Below are 21,135 nucleotides of genomic sequence, written 5' to 3' on the forward strand. Positions count from 1 at the left end.
AGGAAAGTGAATAACCATTCCTGGGGATGGCTCTCACCCTAGAGCCCCTCCCACCAGCCTGGATTTTACATCTTTCTTGGATTTTATTTATTTCTTGTGTTTTATCATAATTGTTTTATGTGATTTTAATGTTTGTGTTTTATGTGGGATTTTATTGTAAACCGCCCAGAGTCCCTCTTCTGGGGGAGATGGGCAGTGGCTAAATTTGAGTAATAAATAAATAAATAAAATGTGACTGCATCACTTAGCAATGGCAATCCTGGCAATTCCCCTTGCTGTTGTTAAGCGAATTTTGCCAGTCATTAGGCGAGCACCCACCCCAATCCAAGCCATTCTGGGCTTGGTTCCTCCCAGCCCCAAGCCTCAGTAAGGTAAGGGACTGCCTCCAACTCTCCCCAACCACCTGTCTCCCCCACAACTCTGCCGTTTTGGTCGCTCTGCACCCTGCCTTGTGCAGAACTGTGCAGCTCTGAGGTTGCTTGCCACTCCCCGGGACCCTGCAGCCGCCCCTGCCCAATCCCAGCCACAGTCGTCCTTGCTATCCTGCACTCCAAGACCCCTGCCTCCTGCGCTTGGCCTCCCTAGCTGACCTTCGCTGGCTTCTTGCTTCTGCTGCTGATTGTATGCCCGGCCTGGCTGCTGCGCTGGGCCGGGCTTCCACTGCAAAAAAAAAAAAAAAGCCTAAACTAGCCCTTTTGCAAAGGGCTGCTGGGCGGGGCTGAGCTAGCTTAGGTCAGCCCCGCCCAGCAGCTCTGCAAAGGAGTGGCTTTGAGGCTTTTTTTTTTTTTTTTTTTGGAATGAGAAGCTAGCTCAGCTCCGCCCAGGAGTGCAGCAAAAAGGGGCGTTTTTGGCAGGCTGCTGTTGAGGGGCTGCCATTAGCATTTTTCTTCCGCAGCCAAAGCTGGCCCAGCCTGGCCCAGCAGCCAGGCTGGGCATCTCTTGTCAGCAGCAAGAGCAAGAAGATGGCAAGGTCAGCTGGGGCGGCAGAGCACAGGGCAGCAGGGGGAGATAGGTGAGTGGGAGGAGTTGCAGCTCCTCTGCCGTCGTAAGTGCAGGTGGGCTGCCAAGTGCCCAAATTTTGATCACATGGCCACAGGGTCACTGCAACAGCCACATCTTCGGGCACCAATCATAAGTCCATTTTTTCAGCGCTTTTTTGGTCGCTGAATGAATGGCCATTAAGCAAGGACTACCTGTAATTCATTTAGAACTTTCTTACATCAAAATCTTATTTAGCTTTTTGCCATTTATTTCCAATTCTTTAAATTCTTAAACTTACAGTTACTTTTTTCTTTTGTTGAAGAAGGAAGGTAAACTCACCAGGTGGCTTTTCAAACGTGTCATTCCGAAGATCTCTAATAGCCTTAGAATAGTAAATAAGCAATTTCTGAAAGTGATTAGAAAGTTAGATTAGAGAACTCAGTGTCCTTTAAAAGAGTCTGCCATGGTTATGAGCATGATGACTGATCCCAAGAGACCTCTATCCTGTGGTCTCCTCATGAGAAGCAGCCATCCACAGGACATGTGGGTTATAAAGAAGAACCAGTTTACTCATTGATTCTTCAGTCTTTGCCACAGACATTGTCTCTGTTCTTTCAGAGACGTGTTTAGTTCGCCATGCCTCTACTGGAAGTTGAAGGGATCCTTTGTTTCAATAAAATATTGAATAAAACAAATTTGCAAAACATTCCCCGCACTTCTAAGCACTGAAAAGATTGTGATGCTTCATCTTTAAATCTGGATCTCCCTGGTCCAAGCATACCTAATAACACATTGGCTCACACACTTTATCACTGACTGTGACTACGTCTATTTTAGTCCTAAGAAGATACTTTCCCCTCTTGTCTTGCACAGCGCAGAATGTATCTTATAAAATGATACTTGTATGACACATGTAAGATGCATTTGGATCTTTCTGTAGATTTAATCAAGCAGTTAATTAAAACACAGATAATTCTTTAATACTTTTCAGACAGGGCATGTTCTTACCACTTATTTTGCTTATTGCTTATTTTATTAATTTAGCAACCTTGGGCATTTTAATGCACTCTTACCATCTTGGTGTTAAGGACTTTTTACCCAAATTTTTAAAAACTGATTTACACAGTTCCAAGGCCAGCATTTCCCACCTTTGTACCATTATCTTATATGATTTATATAATTTTTACACCACTTTTCCAAATGAGAAAAGCACCAAAAGAATAAAAAGAGTCAGCAGAGGCAAGGGGTGGTAGGAGCTAAACATACCAGGATTCGACTTGTTGTCATATTGGGGAAATGAGCAGATAAGAAAATCTATACTCTAGAAACATTTGAAATTTTTCTTAACCCCACAGAAGAGACCATCAACTTTTATTAATGACTTCCCTATGAAAACCCTTTGTATTTGTATTTCTGCAAGACAATAAGCTGATTAACACTACCTTTGACATGTAGCTCAACCTCCTTCACTCTCCAGCTTTCTGATTTTTCCAGTTTCATTTGATAGCAGTAATGCAACAGTGGATTATTTTTATCATAAGGAAGAGACCCTTTTCTCCCAACAGATTGGCATCTTTGCCCCCCTCCCTCAAAATTTTGGATGACACTTTTCAGAATCCCTTGCCACTAGCCATTTTGGCAGTGTCTAGCATGACTTAGGGATGCAGTGGCGCTGTGGGTTAAACCGCTGAGCTGCTGAGCTTGCCGATCGGAAGGTCGGCAGTTCGAATCCACGTGACGGGGTGAGCTCCCGTTGCTAGTCCCAGCTCCTGCCAACCTAGCAGTTTGAAAACATGCAAATGTGAGTAGATTAATAGGTACCGCTTTGGCAGGCAGGTAACAGCATTCCTTTTAGTCATGCCAGCCACATGACCACGGAAGTGTCTACGGACAAACGCCGGCTCTTCGGCTTTGAAATGGAGATGAGCACCACCCCCTAGAGTTGGACACGACTGGACTTAATGTCAAGGGAAACCTTCACCTGTACCTTTAGCATGACTTACTGTCCAAAATATGTCAGTAGTACCAGCTTGCCTATTTCTGGTTTCACTAAACATTAATAAAATACTACTACTATTGTTTCTTCTCCTCTTACAGAAATCATAATAAGGAAACTTACGGTAATCAAAGGTACTCAAAGAAGTAACTTAAAGATAATAGGTACAAAAGTTAGCCACAAGCATTATTTGCACCCAGAAAATATTTTAGCATTGAACTACCCAGTTTCCCGAGTATAAGGATACAAAAAATTCTTTCTCGTGTTTGTGTTCCTTTTTGATTTGATGGTCAAATCTGAGACGTCAGCCTTTGTGCTGAGTTTTCTTATAAAAGATTTTGATTTAGCCTCTATGTATCAAATGTAAAACATTGTATGAACATTACAAGTTTTGTCTGCAGCACCCTCAGAACAGGATAATATCATGAGAATGCATCTTCAAGCACAAGCTATACGTGAAAGGTCATCTCCAATTCTTTACATAATTTACTCATACTTCACATGCTATCTTTTATCATAGCCTTGGCTTTGTATTGTAAAAACACAAGGATCTCTGAAATAGAGGAACATCATTAGCATTCTTCCCTAAGTAATATCTGCCATCCATCATTATGAATATCTCACCATGTTTTGTTTACTCATTACACAGGTTTTCAAAACAAATATATGACCTGTTAAACAGTATTTTATCTGTGTAAGTGAAAGCAGCTCAAGAATTTTGCCTTTTTCCGATATGATGCAGTTTAGTTTGTGTGTGTGTGTGTGTCTGTGTGTGAGAGAGAGAGAGAGAGAGAGAGAGATTTGGTTTTGCGTGGGGATTTTAAACAGCACCTAGTTAAGATGCACTCTACTGGGATGTTCTCCTGCTCAAGTCCCATAGAAATTGGGCATTCTGCAATAGCATGGTAATTCTGTTCTGTGGAAAAGACCTGGAAAAGCTTAATGGCCCAAAAGTTGTACCTTGGTTCCTTTCTCACGCAGGTGAGTACTTTTTAAAACAAAGGTAAATTGTGCATTAAGACCACAGCTTTTAATATTTATTTGTTTGTTTGTTTAATATTTCAAATTTCATCACCACTGATCTCACACAAAGCGACTCTGGGCAGTTTACAATAAAAATATGCCTTATTTCATTTTTCTTCAATATTTTTCTGATGCTATCCTCCAAAAAAAGAATTGTTCTAGTGCATACTAGCTGCCTGGGTGTAACTCCTCTAGTACAGGTAATCCTTGTTTAGCAGCCACAATGGGTACTGGCAACTTGGTCGTTAAGCAAAGCAGTTGCAAAGTGAAATTGTGATGGTGCTTATGATCTTACTTCAGCTTTCCCTTACTTTATGGACCTGTGAAGGTTGTAAATGCAAGGATTGGTTGCAAAGGCAAGCCTTCTCTGCAGTGGCGCCCGCCCTTTGGAACATCTTGCCCCCGGAGCTGAGATGGGTTCCTTGCTCTCGGACTTCTGGAAGAAACTGAAGACCTGGTTCTGCCGCCTTGCTTGGGAGGGGGAGAGTGATAGCTCCCCTGGTGCCATAGCACCTCTTAGTGATTGTGTTCCATCTCCACTTGGATTTTACATTTGTTTTTATTTATATTTTAATGGTAATTTTAGGTGATTATGTTTCTAGTGTTATTTTATTGTAAACCGCCCAGAGTCCCCCATTGGGGGAGATGGGCGGTGATATAAATTTAATAAATAAATAAAGTTACTTTTTTATCACCGTCGTAACTGTGAATGATTGCTGTTGGAGGCAGTTGCTAAACAAGGACTATCTGTACAGGTAGTCCTCGCTTACCAATCACTCATTCAGTTGGTAAAACAACATTCAAAGTTGTGATGGCGCTGAATGAGTGGTACTTAGGACTGATCCTTGAAGCCCCAGCCATCATAGAGCCCCCACGGTCACATGATTATGACTCACTGATTTCTTTGATTCAGTGATCAAAGAAAGGAACTTCAATATGAGTTCCATAACAGCAACCATGAGCTTAAGAATCTCAGATGAAATTGGTTTGATTACGAAGATTTAAACTTGTTCATGGAAGCCAGGGGTTTCCTAAATGTCTCTTTAATTTTTTCAGTCGTTCTACTTAGGTCCATGTGAATACAGTTCCTCTTTGAGAAGACTGAAGCAAGTAGGAGTTTAAGAATTCTGCCCTCTCACCATCACCTCTTAGTAACCTACTGTTTTCTTCTACCAGCAGGCCCACCACTTTTTTTCCTTTTACTACTGACTATTAGGTCAGGAACTAAAGCTAATGGAACTAAACTTTAGCCTTTTATACTTTTTTTCTGTAGATATTGGCTACTTCAGATACACCTCACTAATGATTAAACCCATCTTCCATTTCCTATATAGGTTCAGTTTAACTGTTAGTTCAGTCGAAGGTTCTTTGTATATCCATAGGGAATTCCTAAATTGCCCTGCATTTTTTTTCCTTGTTGGAATGGAGTATTTCCAGTAATTTTTTTAGACGTTCCCAACCCTGTCCCCCATTGGACCTGAGGATTTCTGTAAATGAAGTCCTACCAAGTACTACTCTAAGGTTGTTGAAATTAGCTCTCCTGAAATATAGTACAGTATGCATGTGTGACAGTTTCTTCTGTAGTATCTGGAACCCTAAGATGATGTGGTCAATTGCTCTCAGTGATTTTACTTCCTTGGTCAGCTCCACTTCTTTGTTAGGGTCAAATCTAGGGCTGATTTCCTTACCTCTTCTTCAACCATTTGGAAAATTAAGCAATCAGCAAGATCACTAAGAAATTGTAGACACTTTGCAGTCTTCAATATTCACAGATAGTGTAAGGATCGTCCTATTATAAATAACGCGCAGACGCTGCTTCGAGCAAACAGGTTCAGGGTTTATTTAGATAGGTACTTGTCCAGTAAAAAGCCGAGAGTAGCGTAGCCTGTTACAGATTTCAAATATATCCCCTCATTCCCGCCAGAGTTCCTCCCCCCCACCCTTGCTCCGCCCCTTCTCCGGATTTCCTTATTTGGTTGTGATCGAGCCATGACTGCGCATGTCTCAACCACACCCTACCTGTTCCTGTCCTGCTCGTTGTTGGGACAATGGCGTTGATGGTCGAGTGCCGGCTCCTCTCAGGTAGGATATTTCCAGGCTATTGCTTTCTTTTGTTTTTCTAACTACTTCTCCTTTTCCTCTCTCTACTTGAGGCTATCTGTTGTCATGTGCGCGCTGCCATGCATTTGCCCCATGGCAGTGCACTCGTGACATACTGCCCTTCCCCAGCGGAAGGTGAGGGTGGTGTTTTGGGGAAGAGGGGGGGGGTCCCAAGGGGGAAAATGTCCTTTTAAACTGCTGGCTTGGCGGGGGGGGGTCCCAAGGGGGAAAAGGCCTTTTTAAACTGCTGGTTTGGCGGGGTATGCATCGTGGAACTCGCGGACTAAGTCGGGGGCTCGCATGTTGCGGGCCGCTACCCATTCGGGTTGGGGAAAATGTCGCCATTTTATTAAATATTGGAGGGTGCCCCTATACTTGTGGGAGTCCAGTACTTCTTGTACTTCAAAATGCTGCTGCTCGTTGATCATGATGGGCGCTGGGGTTGGTTCTTGCGGATGCCACCGCGAGTGTTGGATTGCTGGCTTGAGGAGGCTGCAGTGGAATACTGGGTGCAGCCGTTTTAGGTTGTGCAGGAGGTCTAGTTTTACCGTGACCGGGTTTACTATTCCTGTGATGGGGAAAGGGCCTATGAATTTTGGCGCTAGCTTTTTGGAAGGTTGGGTTGACTTGATAAATTTCGTTGAGAGGTATACCAAGTCCCCTATTTGGAAATTCGGCTGTTCGCGTCTGCGTTTGTCGGCGTGGAGTTTGTATGCGGCTTGCGCTTCCCTGAGCACGTCTTTGATGACTGGCCAGGACTCTGCAATTTTTGTGCCCCATTCTCCGGCGTCTATCGGTGCCTCTGATGGCTGCGGGAGCTCAGGTATGGGGACGAAGTCTCTGCCCGAGACTACGGCGAATGGGGTTTTCCCCATGCTTTGATGGACGGCGTTGTTGTACGCCGTCTCTGCGAGTGGAAGTAGCTCGACCCAGTCAGATTGTTGGTAGTTCACGTAAGCACGTAAAAATTGTTCTAGTGTCGAGTTAAGGACTTCGGTTGCGCCATCTCCCACAGGGTGGTTCGCTGTTGTGAGGGCCTGTTTGGTACCGATGAGTTTTAGGAAGGCCCTCCAGAATCGGGAGGTGAAGTTTGACCCTCTATCTGTGACTATACGGGATGGGCAGCCATGTAAGCGGTACACATGGGTCAGGAATAGCTTCGCCAGTTGCTGTGCCGTTGGGATGGAGGCGCAGGGCACGAAGTGCGCTTGTTTGGAGAAGAAGTCTTTGACGACCCAGATGACCATTTTCTTTTGGCTTGGTGGCAATTCGACGATGAAATCCATGGAGATTTCTTCCCATGGTCGGGCGGGGCTAGCTACTGGCTGCAGTAATCCCTGGGGTTTTCCCAGCAGTCGTTTGGTCGCTGCACAGACAGGGCAGGACTTTATGTATTCCTTGACGTCTTTCCGCATCGACGGCCACCAGAATTGGCGCCGGAGCAAATGGAGAGTCTTAAGGAATCCAAAGTGCCCTGCCTGCTTGCTATCGTGTGAACGCCCAAGTACTGTCGCTCGCTGTGTGTCCGGGATGTACAGCCGCTGTCTAACCCATGCAAGTCCCTGCTCCATTGTCACTTTCCCGGGGTTTGCCAGGAGCCATGGGTCAGATTTCAGTGCGGACTTGAATTCTGCCTGAATCTCCCCCAGTTCTCGTGCGCGCCTGCGGCCCGGGTTGAGTGGCTCTGCCGGTGTTCGTGCAGCGTGAGGGTTGGCCCGATCCACGGTGTGGCTTCTGGTAGTCGCTGTCAAACCCAGTTGGGATGCGGAAAAGACTGTTCCCATAACCTCGGGGGCCGGTTCGTCATCCTGGGGAAGTCGAGAGAGTGCGTCTGCTAGGAAGTTCTTCCCTGGGATGTATTTCAATGCAAAGTTGAACCAGCTGAAGAATTGTGCCCAGCAGATTTGCTTTGGGTTTAAGCGTCGATGCGTCCGAAGGGCTTCCAAGTTCCTATGGTCTGTCCATACTTCGAAGGGGTGGGTTGCCCCCTCCAGGAAATGGCGCCAGTGGTCTAGGGCTGTTTTCATGGCGAAAGCTTCCTTCTCCCAAACGTGCCAACGCCGCTCTGTTCCGGAAAATTTCTTAGACAAATATGCGCAAGGTTTGAGGGTTCCAGCGGCGTCTCTTTGTAGTAGGATGGCTCCAATGGAGAAGTCGGAGGCATCTACTTGCACTACAAATTCCTTTTCAGGATCTGGGTGGGCTAAAATGGGTTCGGAAGTGAATAGGGTTTTCAACCGGTCGAATGCTGCCTGACATTCGGGTGTCCACTCTGTTTTCACTCTGCGGGTCTCCCCTGTGCCTCACGTGCGTAACAAGTCCGTGAGTGGCAGTGCAATTTCAGAAAACCCCGGTATGAAATTTCTGTAGTGGTTGGCGAATCCTAAGAAGGATTGTAGTTGTCTGCGCTTTCGGGGCCTTTCCCATTCGAGGACAGCCTGGACCTTGCCCAGATCCATTTCCACCCCCTGTACAGATATCCTGTAGCCCAAGTAATCTAAGCTAGATTTGTGGAACTCGCATTTCGAGAGTTTAATGTACAGTTTGGCGTCTCTGAGTTTAGCAAGTACTCGTTGCACGAGTTCCACATGATCTCTTTCATTTTCTGAGTAGATTAAGATGTCGTCAAAATACACCAGCACGCCTTTAAACAAAAACTCATGTAACACTTCGTTAATGAGTTGCATAAAGACTCCCGGGGCTCCCGCTAGGCCAAATGGCAGGACTTTGTATTGGAAAGAGCCCAGTGGGCAGTTAAAAGCCGTTTTCCATTCGTCGCCCGCTCTAATTCATACCCGGTAGTATGCCTCCCTCACATCCAACTTGGAGAAAACCTTCCCCGTGCGCAGGTGTGCCAATAGTTGCTTTGCTAGAGGTGTTGCATACTTGTTACAAATAGATACAGCGTTCAAATTTCGATAGTCCGTGCAAAGTCGTAGAGTCCCATCCTTTTCACGGAAAAGTACAGGTGCACCGACCGGGGAGTTTGCCAGTTCAATGAAGCCCCACGCGAGATTTTTGTCAATGAATTCCCGCAAAGCCGTCATTTCACGCCGCGATATGGCGTATGTTTTTGGCCTTGGGAGGTGGACATCGGGGAGGAATTCAATGCGACAGTCCGTTTTCCCGTGGGGGGGTAGTTCGTCGGCTTCTTCCTCCCCGAATATGTCTGTCAGGTCGGCATATTGTGCCGGCAATCCTTCCAGTGGGGAGTCCTCTCCGGGGGGTTGAGCGATTTCTCCCCTCCCTACTAACACAGCAGAGTCTTTGATGTTGGTCGGCACTTGGTAGGTCCCGTCGGCAAGTTCGATCGATTGGGCCTTCCAATTGATACGGGGGTTGTTGCGGGTAAGCCATGTGATGCCCAGCACGACCATGGGCCGGCTTACTGGGACGACCACAAATTGTATAGCTTCCCGGTGTGTGCCCAGCCGAAGGGTAACTACCCCCGTCCCCAGGGTTGCCGGTCCCCTTCCCGCTGTGGAGCCATCTAGTTGCTGGAATTCCAGTGGTTCCGGGAGGGGAATGCAAGGTGACTTCAAGGTCGCGACTGTGGAGGGGTGGATTAGATTTCTGGAACAACCAGAGTCTATAATGGCCCCGGCTGCGACGGTTTGGCCCTCAAAAGTCAGTTCGATGATGATCCTGAGGATCGGGGCGTATTTACTCATGTTGCTAGCCCTGCGCGTCTCCTCTACCACCTGTCCCTCCGCGCCGTTCAGAACAGGTGGAAGTTGTTTCCCGCCGGTCGCGTTGGTGAGTCGGAGGCGTCCTCCTCAGAGTAGAAGTCCTCCGTCTCCGTTGTGGCAGCGACTTTCCCGGCAAGTATTCGCGGCCGGGGTTGGGGTCTGGGGACCGGTTTTGGCATCATCTTGGGCGGTTGGTTCCTCATCCAAGGTTCGCTGCAGTCCGCCGCTCTGTGGCCCTCTCTGCCGCATTTGAGGCATAGCCCTTGGGACAGCCGCCGTTGCCGTTCTTCGTCCCATGGCGTTCTCGGTGGTGGTGTCGGTCTTCTGTCTCGGGTGGCCATCTCGTCGCTCCGGGTCGCCATACGGAAGACGTCCTTCGCATGCTCGGTCTTCCCGGCTAAACGTATCCATTCGTTTAGCGAGTCCGGGTTGTCCCGGTACACCGCCCATTGCAGGATGTCGCGGTTAAGGCCCCGTTTAAATAAGTCAGTCAGTGTAGCTTCCCCCCATTCTGGGACTTTACCGGCTAGGACTTTAAATTGCAGCACGTATTCCGCTACGGATTTCTGTCCCTGTTTGAGTCCCGTAAGGGCGACTTTGGCTTTGTCCTTAGCTAGTGGGTCTTCAAAGTAGTCTCTCAGTGCCGTTAGAAATGCGTTACAGGTAGCCAGGGCTGGGTCCCTAGAGTCCAGCATCTGTACATACCAATCCGTGGCTCTGCCCTGCAATTTGGTGGCTATGGCCGAGACTGTTGCCTCTCAGAGGTAAAGTTATGGCCCTGTTGTAGTACATAATCAGTCACGTTTGCCAGAAAGAAGGAGAGGTTTGCCGGCTCACCGTCAAACTTCACGCCAAAGTCTTTCGCGACTTCGCCCCTCGGGTTGCTTTTCGGGCGCGCTTGAGTCGGGGTAGATGTGGCCGGAAGATTCGCGCGCCGGTTGGCTACGAAGTCTTGCACCCAGTCTCCATCCCTCAGGGCCGGCGGTTGGTGAGGTGAGTTGCCGTTGGGCCCCCTTGGTCTTGCTGCCACTACGTTCGTTGCGATGTCTCAGAGTGCCTGCGCCATGGATTGCATTGTGACCTCGATCGACCGTATTCGGGTCTCGATCCCTTGGCACCAGTCTCTTTGCGCTTCTGCCGCCTGCTGCTCCGTCTGTCGTTTGGTTAGTACTTTCGCTGATGTTCCAACGGAGTGGAGTTTTTCCGCTCCGCGGGGTGACTCTGGTTGGGGTTCGGAGGCGTCATCCCATTCTGGTGTGTCCGGCTCGTCCAGGACTACTTCTAGGTCCCCCAGCTGTATGGAGTCTTCTTCGTTGTGGCATTGTGCCATTGCTGTCAGGGACCACACTGGTGTGGCCATCGCTAGCTTATTCTCTCACAAAAAAAAATTCTTGGTAGAGGCTAGCGGGTTTGGAGGTGACTCTCGGCTTTATGTAAGGATCGTCCTATTATAAATAACGCGCAGACGCTGCTTCGAGCAAACAGGTTCAGGGTTTATTTAGATAGGTACTTGTCCAGTAAAAAGCCGAGAGTAGCGTAGCCTGTTACAGATTTCAAATATATCCCCTCATTCCCGCCAGAGTTCCTCCCCCCCACCCTTGCTCCGCCCCTTCTCCGGATTTCCTTATTTGGTTGTGATCGAGCCATGACTGCGCATGTCTCAACCACACCCTACCTGTTCCTGCCCTGCTCGTTGTCGGGACAATGGCGTTGATGGTCGAGTGCCGGCTCCTCTCAGGTAGGATATTTCCAGGCTATTGCTTTCTTTTGTTTTTCTAACTACTTCTCCTTTTCCTCTCTCTACTTGAGGCTATCTGTTGTCATGTGCGCGCTGCCATGCATTTGCCCCATGGCAGTGCACTCGTGACAGATAGTGAGTAGTTGTAGTCTGATTATTAGTATGTCTGTTCTCTCTGGATTGTCTATAATCAGCTCCAGTAGAGCATTATCCAGTCCTTCTGCCGGGCTTGCCCCCCCACAAAAATAGTTTGCTTTTTCTCTTTGTTGTATTCTTACCCAAGTGTTTTAGACTGAACTCTAGTGTTCAAATTCCTTGTCCAGGAGGTCATTATCCAGATCTTCTGCCTGCCTTAATTATCATCCCACACAATAGTATCTTTGTTATTTCTAGTTCTTTCCTGAATGCTTTTGACCGCATTCTCATGGTCACAATCCTGAATCTCAGTACATGTGAGCATTTCCTTTCTTTATGCCATCCATCTCCTCTTTTGCCTAGATTATTTCTTTTGAAATGTTATATCATTCAGTCCTTGCATTCTGTTGTTGTTTGTTCGTTCGGTCGCATCCGACTCTTTGAGACTTCATGGACCAGCCCACGCCAGAGCTTCCTGTCAGTCGTCACCACCCCCAGCTCCCCCAGGGATGAGTCCGTCACCTCTAAAATGTCATCCATCCATCTTGCCCTTGGTCGGCCCCTCTTTCTTTTGCCTTCCACTCTCCCTACCATCAGCAGGGTGTCCTGTCTTCTCATTATGTGGCCAAAGTATTTCAGTTTTGCCTTTAATATCATTCCCTCAAGTGAGCAGTCTGGCTTTATTTCCTGGAGTATGGACTGGTTTGATCTTCTTGCAGTCCAAGGCACTCTCAGAATTTTCCTCCAACACCACAGTTCAAAAGCATCTACCTTCCTTCTCTCAGCCTTCCTTATGGTCCAGCTCTCGCAGCCATATGTTACTACTGGGAACACCATTGCTTTAACAATGCGGACCTTTGATGTCAGTGTGATGTCTCTGCTCTTAACTATTTTATCGAGATTTGTCATTGCTCTTCTCCCAAGGATTAAACGTCTTCTGATTTCCTGACTGCAGTCAGCATCTGCAGTAATCTTCGCACCTACAAATACAAAGTCTTCCACTGCTTCTACATTTTCTCCCTCTATTTGCCATTTATCAATCAAGCTGGTTGCCATAATCTTGGTTTTTTTAAGGTTTAGCTGCAAGCCAGCTTTTGCACTTTCTTCTTTCACCTTCATCATAAGGCTCCTCAGTTCCTCTTTGCTTTCAGCCATCAAAGTGGTATCATCTGCATATCTGAGATTGTTAATGTTTCTTCCAGCGATTTTAACTCCAGCCTTGGATTCCTTAAGCCCAGCATGTCACATGATGTGTTCTGCATACAAGTTGAATAGGTAGGGTGAGAGTATACAGCCCTGCCGTACTCCTTTCCCAATCTTAAACCAGTCCGTTGTTCCGTGGTCTGTTCTTACTGTTGCTACTTGGTTGTTATACAGATTCTTCAGACAAGATGACTTGGTATCCCCATACCGCTAAGAACTTGCCACGATTTGTTATGATCCACATAGTCAAAGGCTTTAGAATAGTCAATAAAACAAAAATAGATGTTTTTCTGAAACTCCCTGGCTTTTTCCATTATCCAGTGGATATTGGCAATTTGGTCCCTAGTTCCTCTGCCTTTTCTAAACCCAGCTTGTACATCTGGCAATTCTTGCTCCATGTATTGCTGAAGTCTACCTTGCAGGATCTTGAGCATTACCTTACTGGCATGTGAAATGAGTGCCACTGTTCGATAGTTTGAACATTCTTTAGTGTTTCCCTTTTTTGGTATGGGGATATAAGTTGATTTTTTCCAATCTGATGGCCATTCTTGTGTTTTCCAAATTTGCTGGCATATAGCATGCATTACCTTGACAGCATCATCTTGCAAGATTTTGAACAGTTCAGCTGGGATGCCGTCGTCTCCTGCTGCCTTGTTATTAGCAATGCTTCTTAAGGCCTATTCAACCTCACTCTTCAGGATGTCTGGCTCTAGCTCACTAGCCACACTGTCAAAGCTATCCCCGATATTGTTATCCTTCCTATACAGGTCTTCCGTATATTCTTGCCACCTTTTCTTGATCTCTTCTTCTTCTGTTAGGTCCTTGCCATCTTTGTTTTTGATCATACCCATTTTTGCCTGGAATTTACCTCCAGTGTTTCTAATTTTCTGGAAGAGGTCTCTTGTCCTTCTTCCCCTTCCACACATTGCTTGTTTAAAAATAATTCCTTATCTCTTCTGGCTAACCTCTGGAATTTTGCAATTAATTTGGCATATCTCCCCCTTTCACTGTTGCCTTTAGCTTTTCTTCTTTCTTGGGCTACTTCTAGTGTCTCAGCAGACAGCCATTTTGCCTTCTTGGTTTTCTCTTTCTTTGGGATGTATTTTGTTGCCGCCTCCTGAACAATGTTGCGAAACTTCTGTCCATAGTTCTTCCAGGATCCTATCTACTAAGTCCAGTCCCTTAAATCACCTCCACTGCATATTCCTTAGGAATATTAGTGAGCTCATATCTAGCTGATCTGTGGGTCTTCCCTAATCTCTTTAGTCTGATCCTAAATTGTGCAAGAAGAAGTTCGTGATCGGGACTACAGTCAGCTCCAGGTCTTGTTTTTACTGACTGTATAGATGTCTGCCACCTTTGGCTGCAAAGGGTGTAGTCAATCTGATGTCGGTGTTGTCCATCTGGTGAAGTCCATGTATAAAGCCTCTTAGGTTGTTGGAAGAGAGCGTTTGTTATGCAGAGTGAGTTGTTTTGGCAAAATTCTATCAGCCTATGTCCTGCTTTGTTTTGTTCTCCCAGGCCATGCTTACCTGTAATTCCAGGTGTCATTTGACTGCCCACCTTAGCATTCCATTCTCCTGTGATGAAAATAACATCTCTTTTAGGCGTGTTGTCCAGTAGGTGCTGCAGATCCTCATAGAACTGCTCTACTTCAGCTTCTTCAGCATCTGTGGTTGGGGCGTATATTTGGATCACTGTGATGTTAGATGGCTTGCCCTGAATTCGAATTGAGATCATTCTATCGTTTTTTGGATTGTATCCAAGCACTGCTTTAGCCACTTTACTATTAATTATGAAGGTTACTCCATTTCTTCTGTGGCCCTCTTGTGCACAGTACTACTACTGGTGGTAGTTTGATGTGAAGTGGCCCATTCCAGTCCATTTCAGTTCACTGACGCCCAGAATGTCTATCTTTAATCTTGACATCTCACCAATAACCACATCCAATTTGCCCTGGCTCATAGATCTTACATTCCAGGTTCCAATGGTGTGTTGATCCTTAGAACATCGGATTCGCCGTTCGCCACCAGCACCGTTGGCCGCTAGCCGTCCTTTCGGCTTTGAGCTAGCTGCGTCATCACGTCTGGGGCTAGTTGAACTCATCCTCTGTTCCTCCCCAGTAGCATTTTGACCATCTTCTGACCTGGGGGTCTCATCTTCCGATGGTATACCGACGTATCTCTGGTTGTACTGATCTATTTAGTTTTCACGGCAAGAATACTGGGGTGGGTTGCCATTACCTTCCCCAGGGATCACATTTAGTCTGACCTCTCTGTCATGACCTTCCCGTCTTGGGTGGCCCTTCACGGTTTAGCTCATGGCATCATTGAGGTGCTCAAGCTCCAGCACCACGACAAGGTAACGATCCTTTGCTGAAGCCTTGCATTCTACTCATGAGTTTTGTCCCATCAGGTTTCAGTAATGCCTACTACATCATACTCATCTTCCTGCAATGTAATTCCTGGTTAATTACATTAGAATATAGTTATCCATGTTCTGTGCATTTGTATTGAGACAGTAGAATCCTTGGGTCATATCAGATCAATTTCTAACAAATAATAAACAAACAAACCTAACCCATTCCTTCCTGTATTTACTTGCTCATTGTTGGGTGCCTTCACTTCCTACATATCCTTCCCAGTCCCATTCCCAGGACTTGGTGTGACAATATACTGGGGCTCTCTTCTCCTTCCCCTGCAATATTCAGTTTAATGCTCTCCAGAATGGATTTGAAAAGCACACAGATCTTTTTCCCAGGTGTGCTTCATCTTGGAAATGGGTTCCATTATTAAAGAATCCAAACTGCTCCCACTGGTACCAATTTCATCACAGGCTTGATCCCATTCCTCCATCCCTTTGACCTCTCACCCTGCCTTGCTCAGGTACTTTCTGTGTCTGGTCCAAAAATTCACCATTTTCCCTGATAAGCTGCAGTGTATATAGGTTTGCCTCTAGCCCTTCACCTTCACTTCCAGGCAGGCAATAATCCTGTGCTTGCAGTTTTTGTCGTCTTCAGGGAGGACAAAAAATATGGAACATCCCATGCAGGTCATCACAGCAGTTCCCACTGTCTCTTTGTTCCTCTGATGACATTGGGCAGCAGCTTTAGCTGATTTTTTTTCTTGATAATAGGATCATTTCTTTAAATAAGGAGTCCTGTTCATGGAGGTTGGTTCATTTCAGTTGGTAATCTACCCTAACGTGGTGTAAGCCAACAAAAAAGCAGAATAACTGCATACTGCTGAATATGGGTACCAGATCTCAGTGTGGATCAAAAAAAGGCTTTCTTGGTAGAGGAAACATCATCAAAGTGTGATTGACAGATTTTGTATGTAGTACACTTTGCATATTTGACTGATTAGTGAGGCCAGTTCAGGGAAGTGCTCAGGATGTCGCATTGAATGCTGTACATATTATGGAATGTGTGTTATAGGTAGGTTCTTTCAATCCAATTACTTCCTCTATATATGATCTCCTTTATCTTACTGGAACATCATTTTCCATCTCATATACCTCCTATTCCTGTATTAAGAGATGGTCTACATAATCAGCAAAATATTTTATTCTACTGCCTGAAACTGCAGTTTGCATTTTGTTTTGTGTATGTCTTTGTGCATGTTTGAATACTGCCCATATAAAAACTATGGTCAGTCTTACCATGAGACAGAGTCTGGTTCTGGTTTTAGGTGATAGAAACTGGGAACAACAGCAAGTCATTGGAAGAGACAGGTGAATGTGGTGTGGCTTGCCTACATCTCTGCACCTAACATTCAGCCAGAACTGGAATTATAGTCCTGCTAGTACTAAAGAAAGATTCAGTCTTGTCAGTCTACTCAGCTTGGAATGGAAATCTATCCTGTTTAGACAGAAAATATCTTGGACTGGTCCTGCTAAAAAGAGATCAGTGTATGTTGGAAATAGTTGCTAAGAAAGAAAAGTTAGATGGGAAATAATCATTTGACTGCTAGTTTTTAATGGGCAGTGTCCGTGTGTGTATAATGATTGAAGGTGTAATCTCACATCTATATTCTGAACAAGAAATATACACATATGTCTGCTGATTATGAAGCTCACATCCAGAAGTCTCTGCCTCCATTCAGATTCCTCCTATTACAAAAAAAGTCCATGTTGGTCCCAATGACTGCTTATGCCACATCATGCCAGCTCTTCCTCCTTCAATTTCCTTTTCCCTTTTCCCTCTTTATTCAGTTCCATTGTGAGATAGAAATATTCCACAGAGTGTTGTTGGATCACTCTCTGTTAACCTCAGAAGGTAAGCAAAGTTTAAAATTAGCATGATTAGTGTGCAGTGAAAAGGTTTCAATCATATCAAATATCAAAACACAATTGAAATTATGTTACATAGTTCAGGGATTTTGCTTCAAGCAGGTTTTTAGAGTTAGTGGTCCTGATTACAGCCACGGAGAACTTGTCTTGTGTCCTGCTTTCCTAGGCATGCAGGTGCTGGAATGGAATGGCATTCCCTTGACAGGCAAGACCTACGAAGAGGTCCAGAGTATCATCAGTCTACAGAGTGGGGAAGCTGAAATATGTGTAAGACTGTGAGTTTTTCTTCATCTTTCTGTTTCCATTATTTTTTGACTTTTCATGGCTTTTTTATTCACAGTTGTTAAGTTGGAACCTTTGCAAACTGCACTTTATAATATTTTATATGAAAAGAAAATGAATGTATTTACAAGTATTAAAGGAACATTTCTTTGTTGTTTATAGTAAACTGAAACAAAAAGGAGATGCCTCAATGGAATTATTGAATCTGGGCTATACCTTTGCATTCCACTTGAGGCAGAAGTGTCAAAACAATATTCAGAGATCATATTGACTTATTTTGAATTACAAAAGGAATCAACCTCCATTTTTAAAGGAAAAAAATATTTAGCAAAGTTTAAACTGAATGGATTCATAATGTATCCTTTATTGCAAGACTAGTGTTATCTTGCATTATACAGTACTTAGGTCAAAGGAGTTCTGGATTCCAATTTCAGTGAACTCATAAATTCTTTAACAAATTCTGGTGACCCAGGTGGAAGTCTACTATAGACAGGAAAAAGTACAAGACTATGGTTCAAAGATACATGATTGTAAAGCACTCTGTAATTCAAAGTACTAAAAAAAGGTTAACATGTACATAAAAATTGTTACTCATCTAGACAGTGTATGTATTTCAGTGTAACCTACATTTCTTCCATTCATAAATTCTCCTTAAATGTCATTCTTCTGACATTGCAAAGCATCACAAAGATAGTCAAGATAGCCATGTTCAGAAGCTGCTTCCTCTCATCTCATTTATCTACTCTAATATTGCTATCAGGATGTCTGGACAGAGTTCCTTTTGTTCCTTCTTTCAGGAATATCAGCATGCTGTCAGATGGTGAGAATTCACAACATCTGGAATTGCTTGAGCCAGGAAAGACTGGTAAATGAAAGCATCTGGCTTTTCAATAACATGGATGATCAACTGAGGTGGAAAGGATTCAGCTATACTTAGCATATACCTTACAGCTTTTGTATTTGCAGCAAGTGCAGAGGATGGGACTGAAGAACCTGATGATATGCATTTATTTTCTTAGAGAACTACAAAATGTTTCATGTGGAAATAATTCATTGTAGGAAAGTTCCATCTTTTTCCCCCCCCCCCAAATGGGTTGATCTAGGTATTCTGGGTTGTTTCCTATCTTTCCAAGTATAGTTCATCTGGAACCAAAAGTGTGAAATTCCAGATTTGATCCAGATCTGAACACCATAAAATACATCCAGTTGTAGACAATTCCTTTTTACAAATAGATGAATCACATGTAAAATGGTTTGCTTCGGGGGGAAATGGGATGTTTTACCATCAGATTACACCCACACAGAATATTTAGCACATAGGTATTTTTTTTCCAGATTAAAAAAATAGAATTGAATACCTACAATTTTTTCTTAATGGATGGGAAACATGGTAAATATGATAACAAATTTAATATGTATTTGCTTATTCCAAAGGCTAGGAAAAATTGTCACTCTTCCCAATGTTAAGCAATAAAAAAGTCTTATATTTTGAAAGTCATGCAACAAATTGCAATTTAGATAACTGAAATGCATTGTTTGATTTTTTTTTCAAAATGGACAGAAATCCATTTTTATTAAGGGATTAGAGCAGCTTTCCTATGAGCAAAATTACTTTTTGAAAATGAGTAAAGAAGGACCTTATAACAAGGTCTAAAACCAGGATGGTATACAGATAATGAATGATGCTAGAATCGGATGCCATCAAGATGCAGTAATAGTTACGAACTAGTTCTTACCTCCAGCTGGTGGGAAACACTGAAGAAGATCTGCTTTTATATCCTGTTCATAGGCCTCAGCTACTCCTCTGGTTGGCCCATGCAGGAACAAATTGTTAGGTTTTTTTACCTAATCAAAAAGATCTTTGATTTTGTTTTTATGTTAAGTCTTCAATGCATTTTATTATGGACACAACCAGTTTAAAGCACACAGCCACATTTAAGTTCCAATATTTCAATTTAGTATTTAAAAAATCTGAATTAAGTTAAATAAGGATAGGCAACATACTGCTATGTTCTCATCATATCAGGATAAATCAGAAAAAAAAACATAAAAACTGAGCTGGAATTTTATTGCTAACTGTAATGGATGCAAAAGCCAAAGAACCAATGGGTAGATGAAAGATTCATAGCTGGAGAATGCAGTACTGGGATCCTAATGGAACATTAAATGATTTTTAAAAGATAAATTCTAATCTATTACAAGTCTATAATGGATTGGATCCAAAAAGCCCAAGACTTTTTGTATTTTTACAAGAAAAAAACTCATTCCATGAGCAAAACTCTGGCTACCCTACTTTGGATGTACAAAATAGATGTTTCTACAATAAAATATTTTTATTGTAATTATTACAACTTTAAAATGTGTTTCATTAATTTGTCAGTTACCACAGTAACTTTGTACTCACTGATTAAAATTCTGGACAGCAAGATCAAATACAATTTTTACCAAATGAAAAACCTGTTTGAAAATTGCAAGTTTTACAATTTGGTTGATTTAATATTCTGGATTTTTTCTGGATGTTTTCCAGTTTGTTTCCCCTTATTGTTGTAATAATTGAGCAAATTTAGTAGGTAGACAGGATCGTGTTGTAATATTACAAAACTGACTGTGAATTCTTGTGCTTGCAGTGGATAAAACAAAATCCCCAGGAGTTGATCCTAAGCAATTGGCTGCAGAACTGCAAAAGGTTTCTCTGCAACAGGCTCCCCTGATTGCCTCTTCAGCAATGGAGAAGGGGTCCCATGCACATTCTGGGACAACATCAGCCACCTCCAGTTCTGTTCCTAGCCCCGGGCAACCTGGTTCTCCTTCAGTTAGCAAGAAACGGCACAGTAACAAGGTATGAATGTACATTGTACCTGGGGAAGAATAGGTAATGGAATGAGGTTATTTTATTTTTTCCATTATCAATCAGGTGCGTAGCACCCAATTAGGTTTGGCTAGTTGTTGGATGCAGAACCATCTGGGAAGTTCTGGGCTGTAAGCTAGGATGGACATTTGAAAAAAAAAGTTCCAGGAAAAAAGCAATGGCAAACCACTTCATACTGTTGCAAAGAAAATTACCAACTTGCGTGCAACTTGACTTCCAAATTGATACATTAAGTTTATACAAAGCAAACCCAGCATCCGAAGATCTTAGAACTAAAGGGATATAATGAAACATCCATAATATGACTTTGCAAAACCTTTGTAAAGGGCTTTGCAACATGCAGTAGCATAAGTAAAGTAACCTCCTTGACTCATTGTGGCTGCTTTCTCTCACTGTATGTGCATCCACAGGCCACACTTGTCTGTGATAGTCACTGAAGCAGCTGTTGATCCACACATAAAAACTGCCAGGAAAAGCCTTTGAAGCATTGGGACTTTATAATGAGGCATTATAGTTGCATGCTAGAAATTGAGAAAGACAGAAAATACCCAAAAAGAAGACACTATGTGCTTCATTGATTATAGAAAGGCCTTTGATTGTGTTGATCATGTCAAGCTGTGGAATGTGCTTAGAAAAATGGGAAACCCAAAACATCTCATTGTCCTCATGAGAAACTTATATACAGGTCAGGAAGCCACAGTATGGACAGAATAGGAGTGTGACAAGGCTGTATATTCTCCCATTATTTATTCAACCTATATATTGGATATATATTAAGGGGAGCTGTATTGAAAGAAGATGAGCGTGGTTTTTAAATTGCAGGAAGAAA

At 43.9% G+C, this 21,135-nt stretch overlaps 1 protein-coding gene across 1 annotated transcript in view; it reads left to right on the top strand.

The window, feature by feature from the left end:
- Positions 1-21,135, top strand: part of LOC134500826 (protein piccolo-like) — a 135,797-nt gene that overhangs the window by 46,793 nt on the left and 67,869 nt on the right. Inside the window, exons 6-8 of the mRNA XM_063308261.1 lie at positions 17,322-17,430; positions 18,235-18,302; positions 20,065-20,276. Coding sequence (XP_063164331.1) covers positions 17,322-17,430; positions 18,235-18,302; positions 20,065-20,276 — 389 coding nt within the window. The remainder of the gene's footprint in view (positions 1-17,321; positions 17,431-18,234; positions 18,303-20,064; positions 20,277-21,135) is intronic.

The sequence above is a fragment of the Candoia aspera genome, chromosome 7 (assembly GCF_035149785.1).
Source record: "Candoia aspera isolate rCanAsp1 chromosome 7, rCanAsp1.hap2, whole genome shotgun sequence".
NCBI lineage: Eukaryota > Metazoa > Chordata > Lepidosauria > Squamata > Boidae > Candoia > Candoia aspera.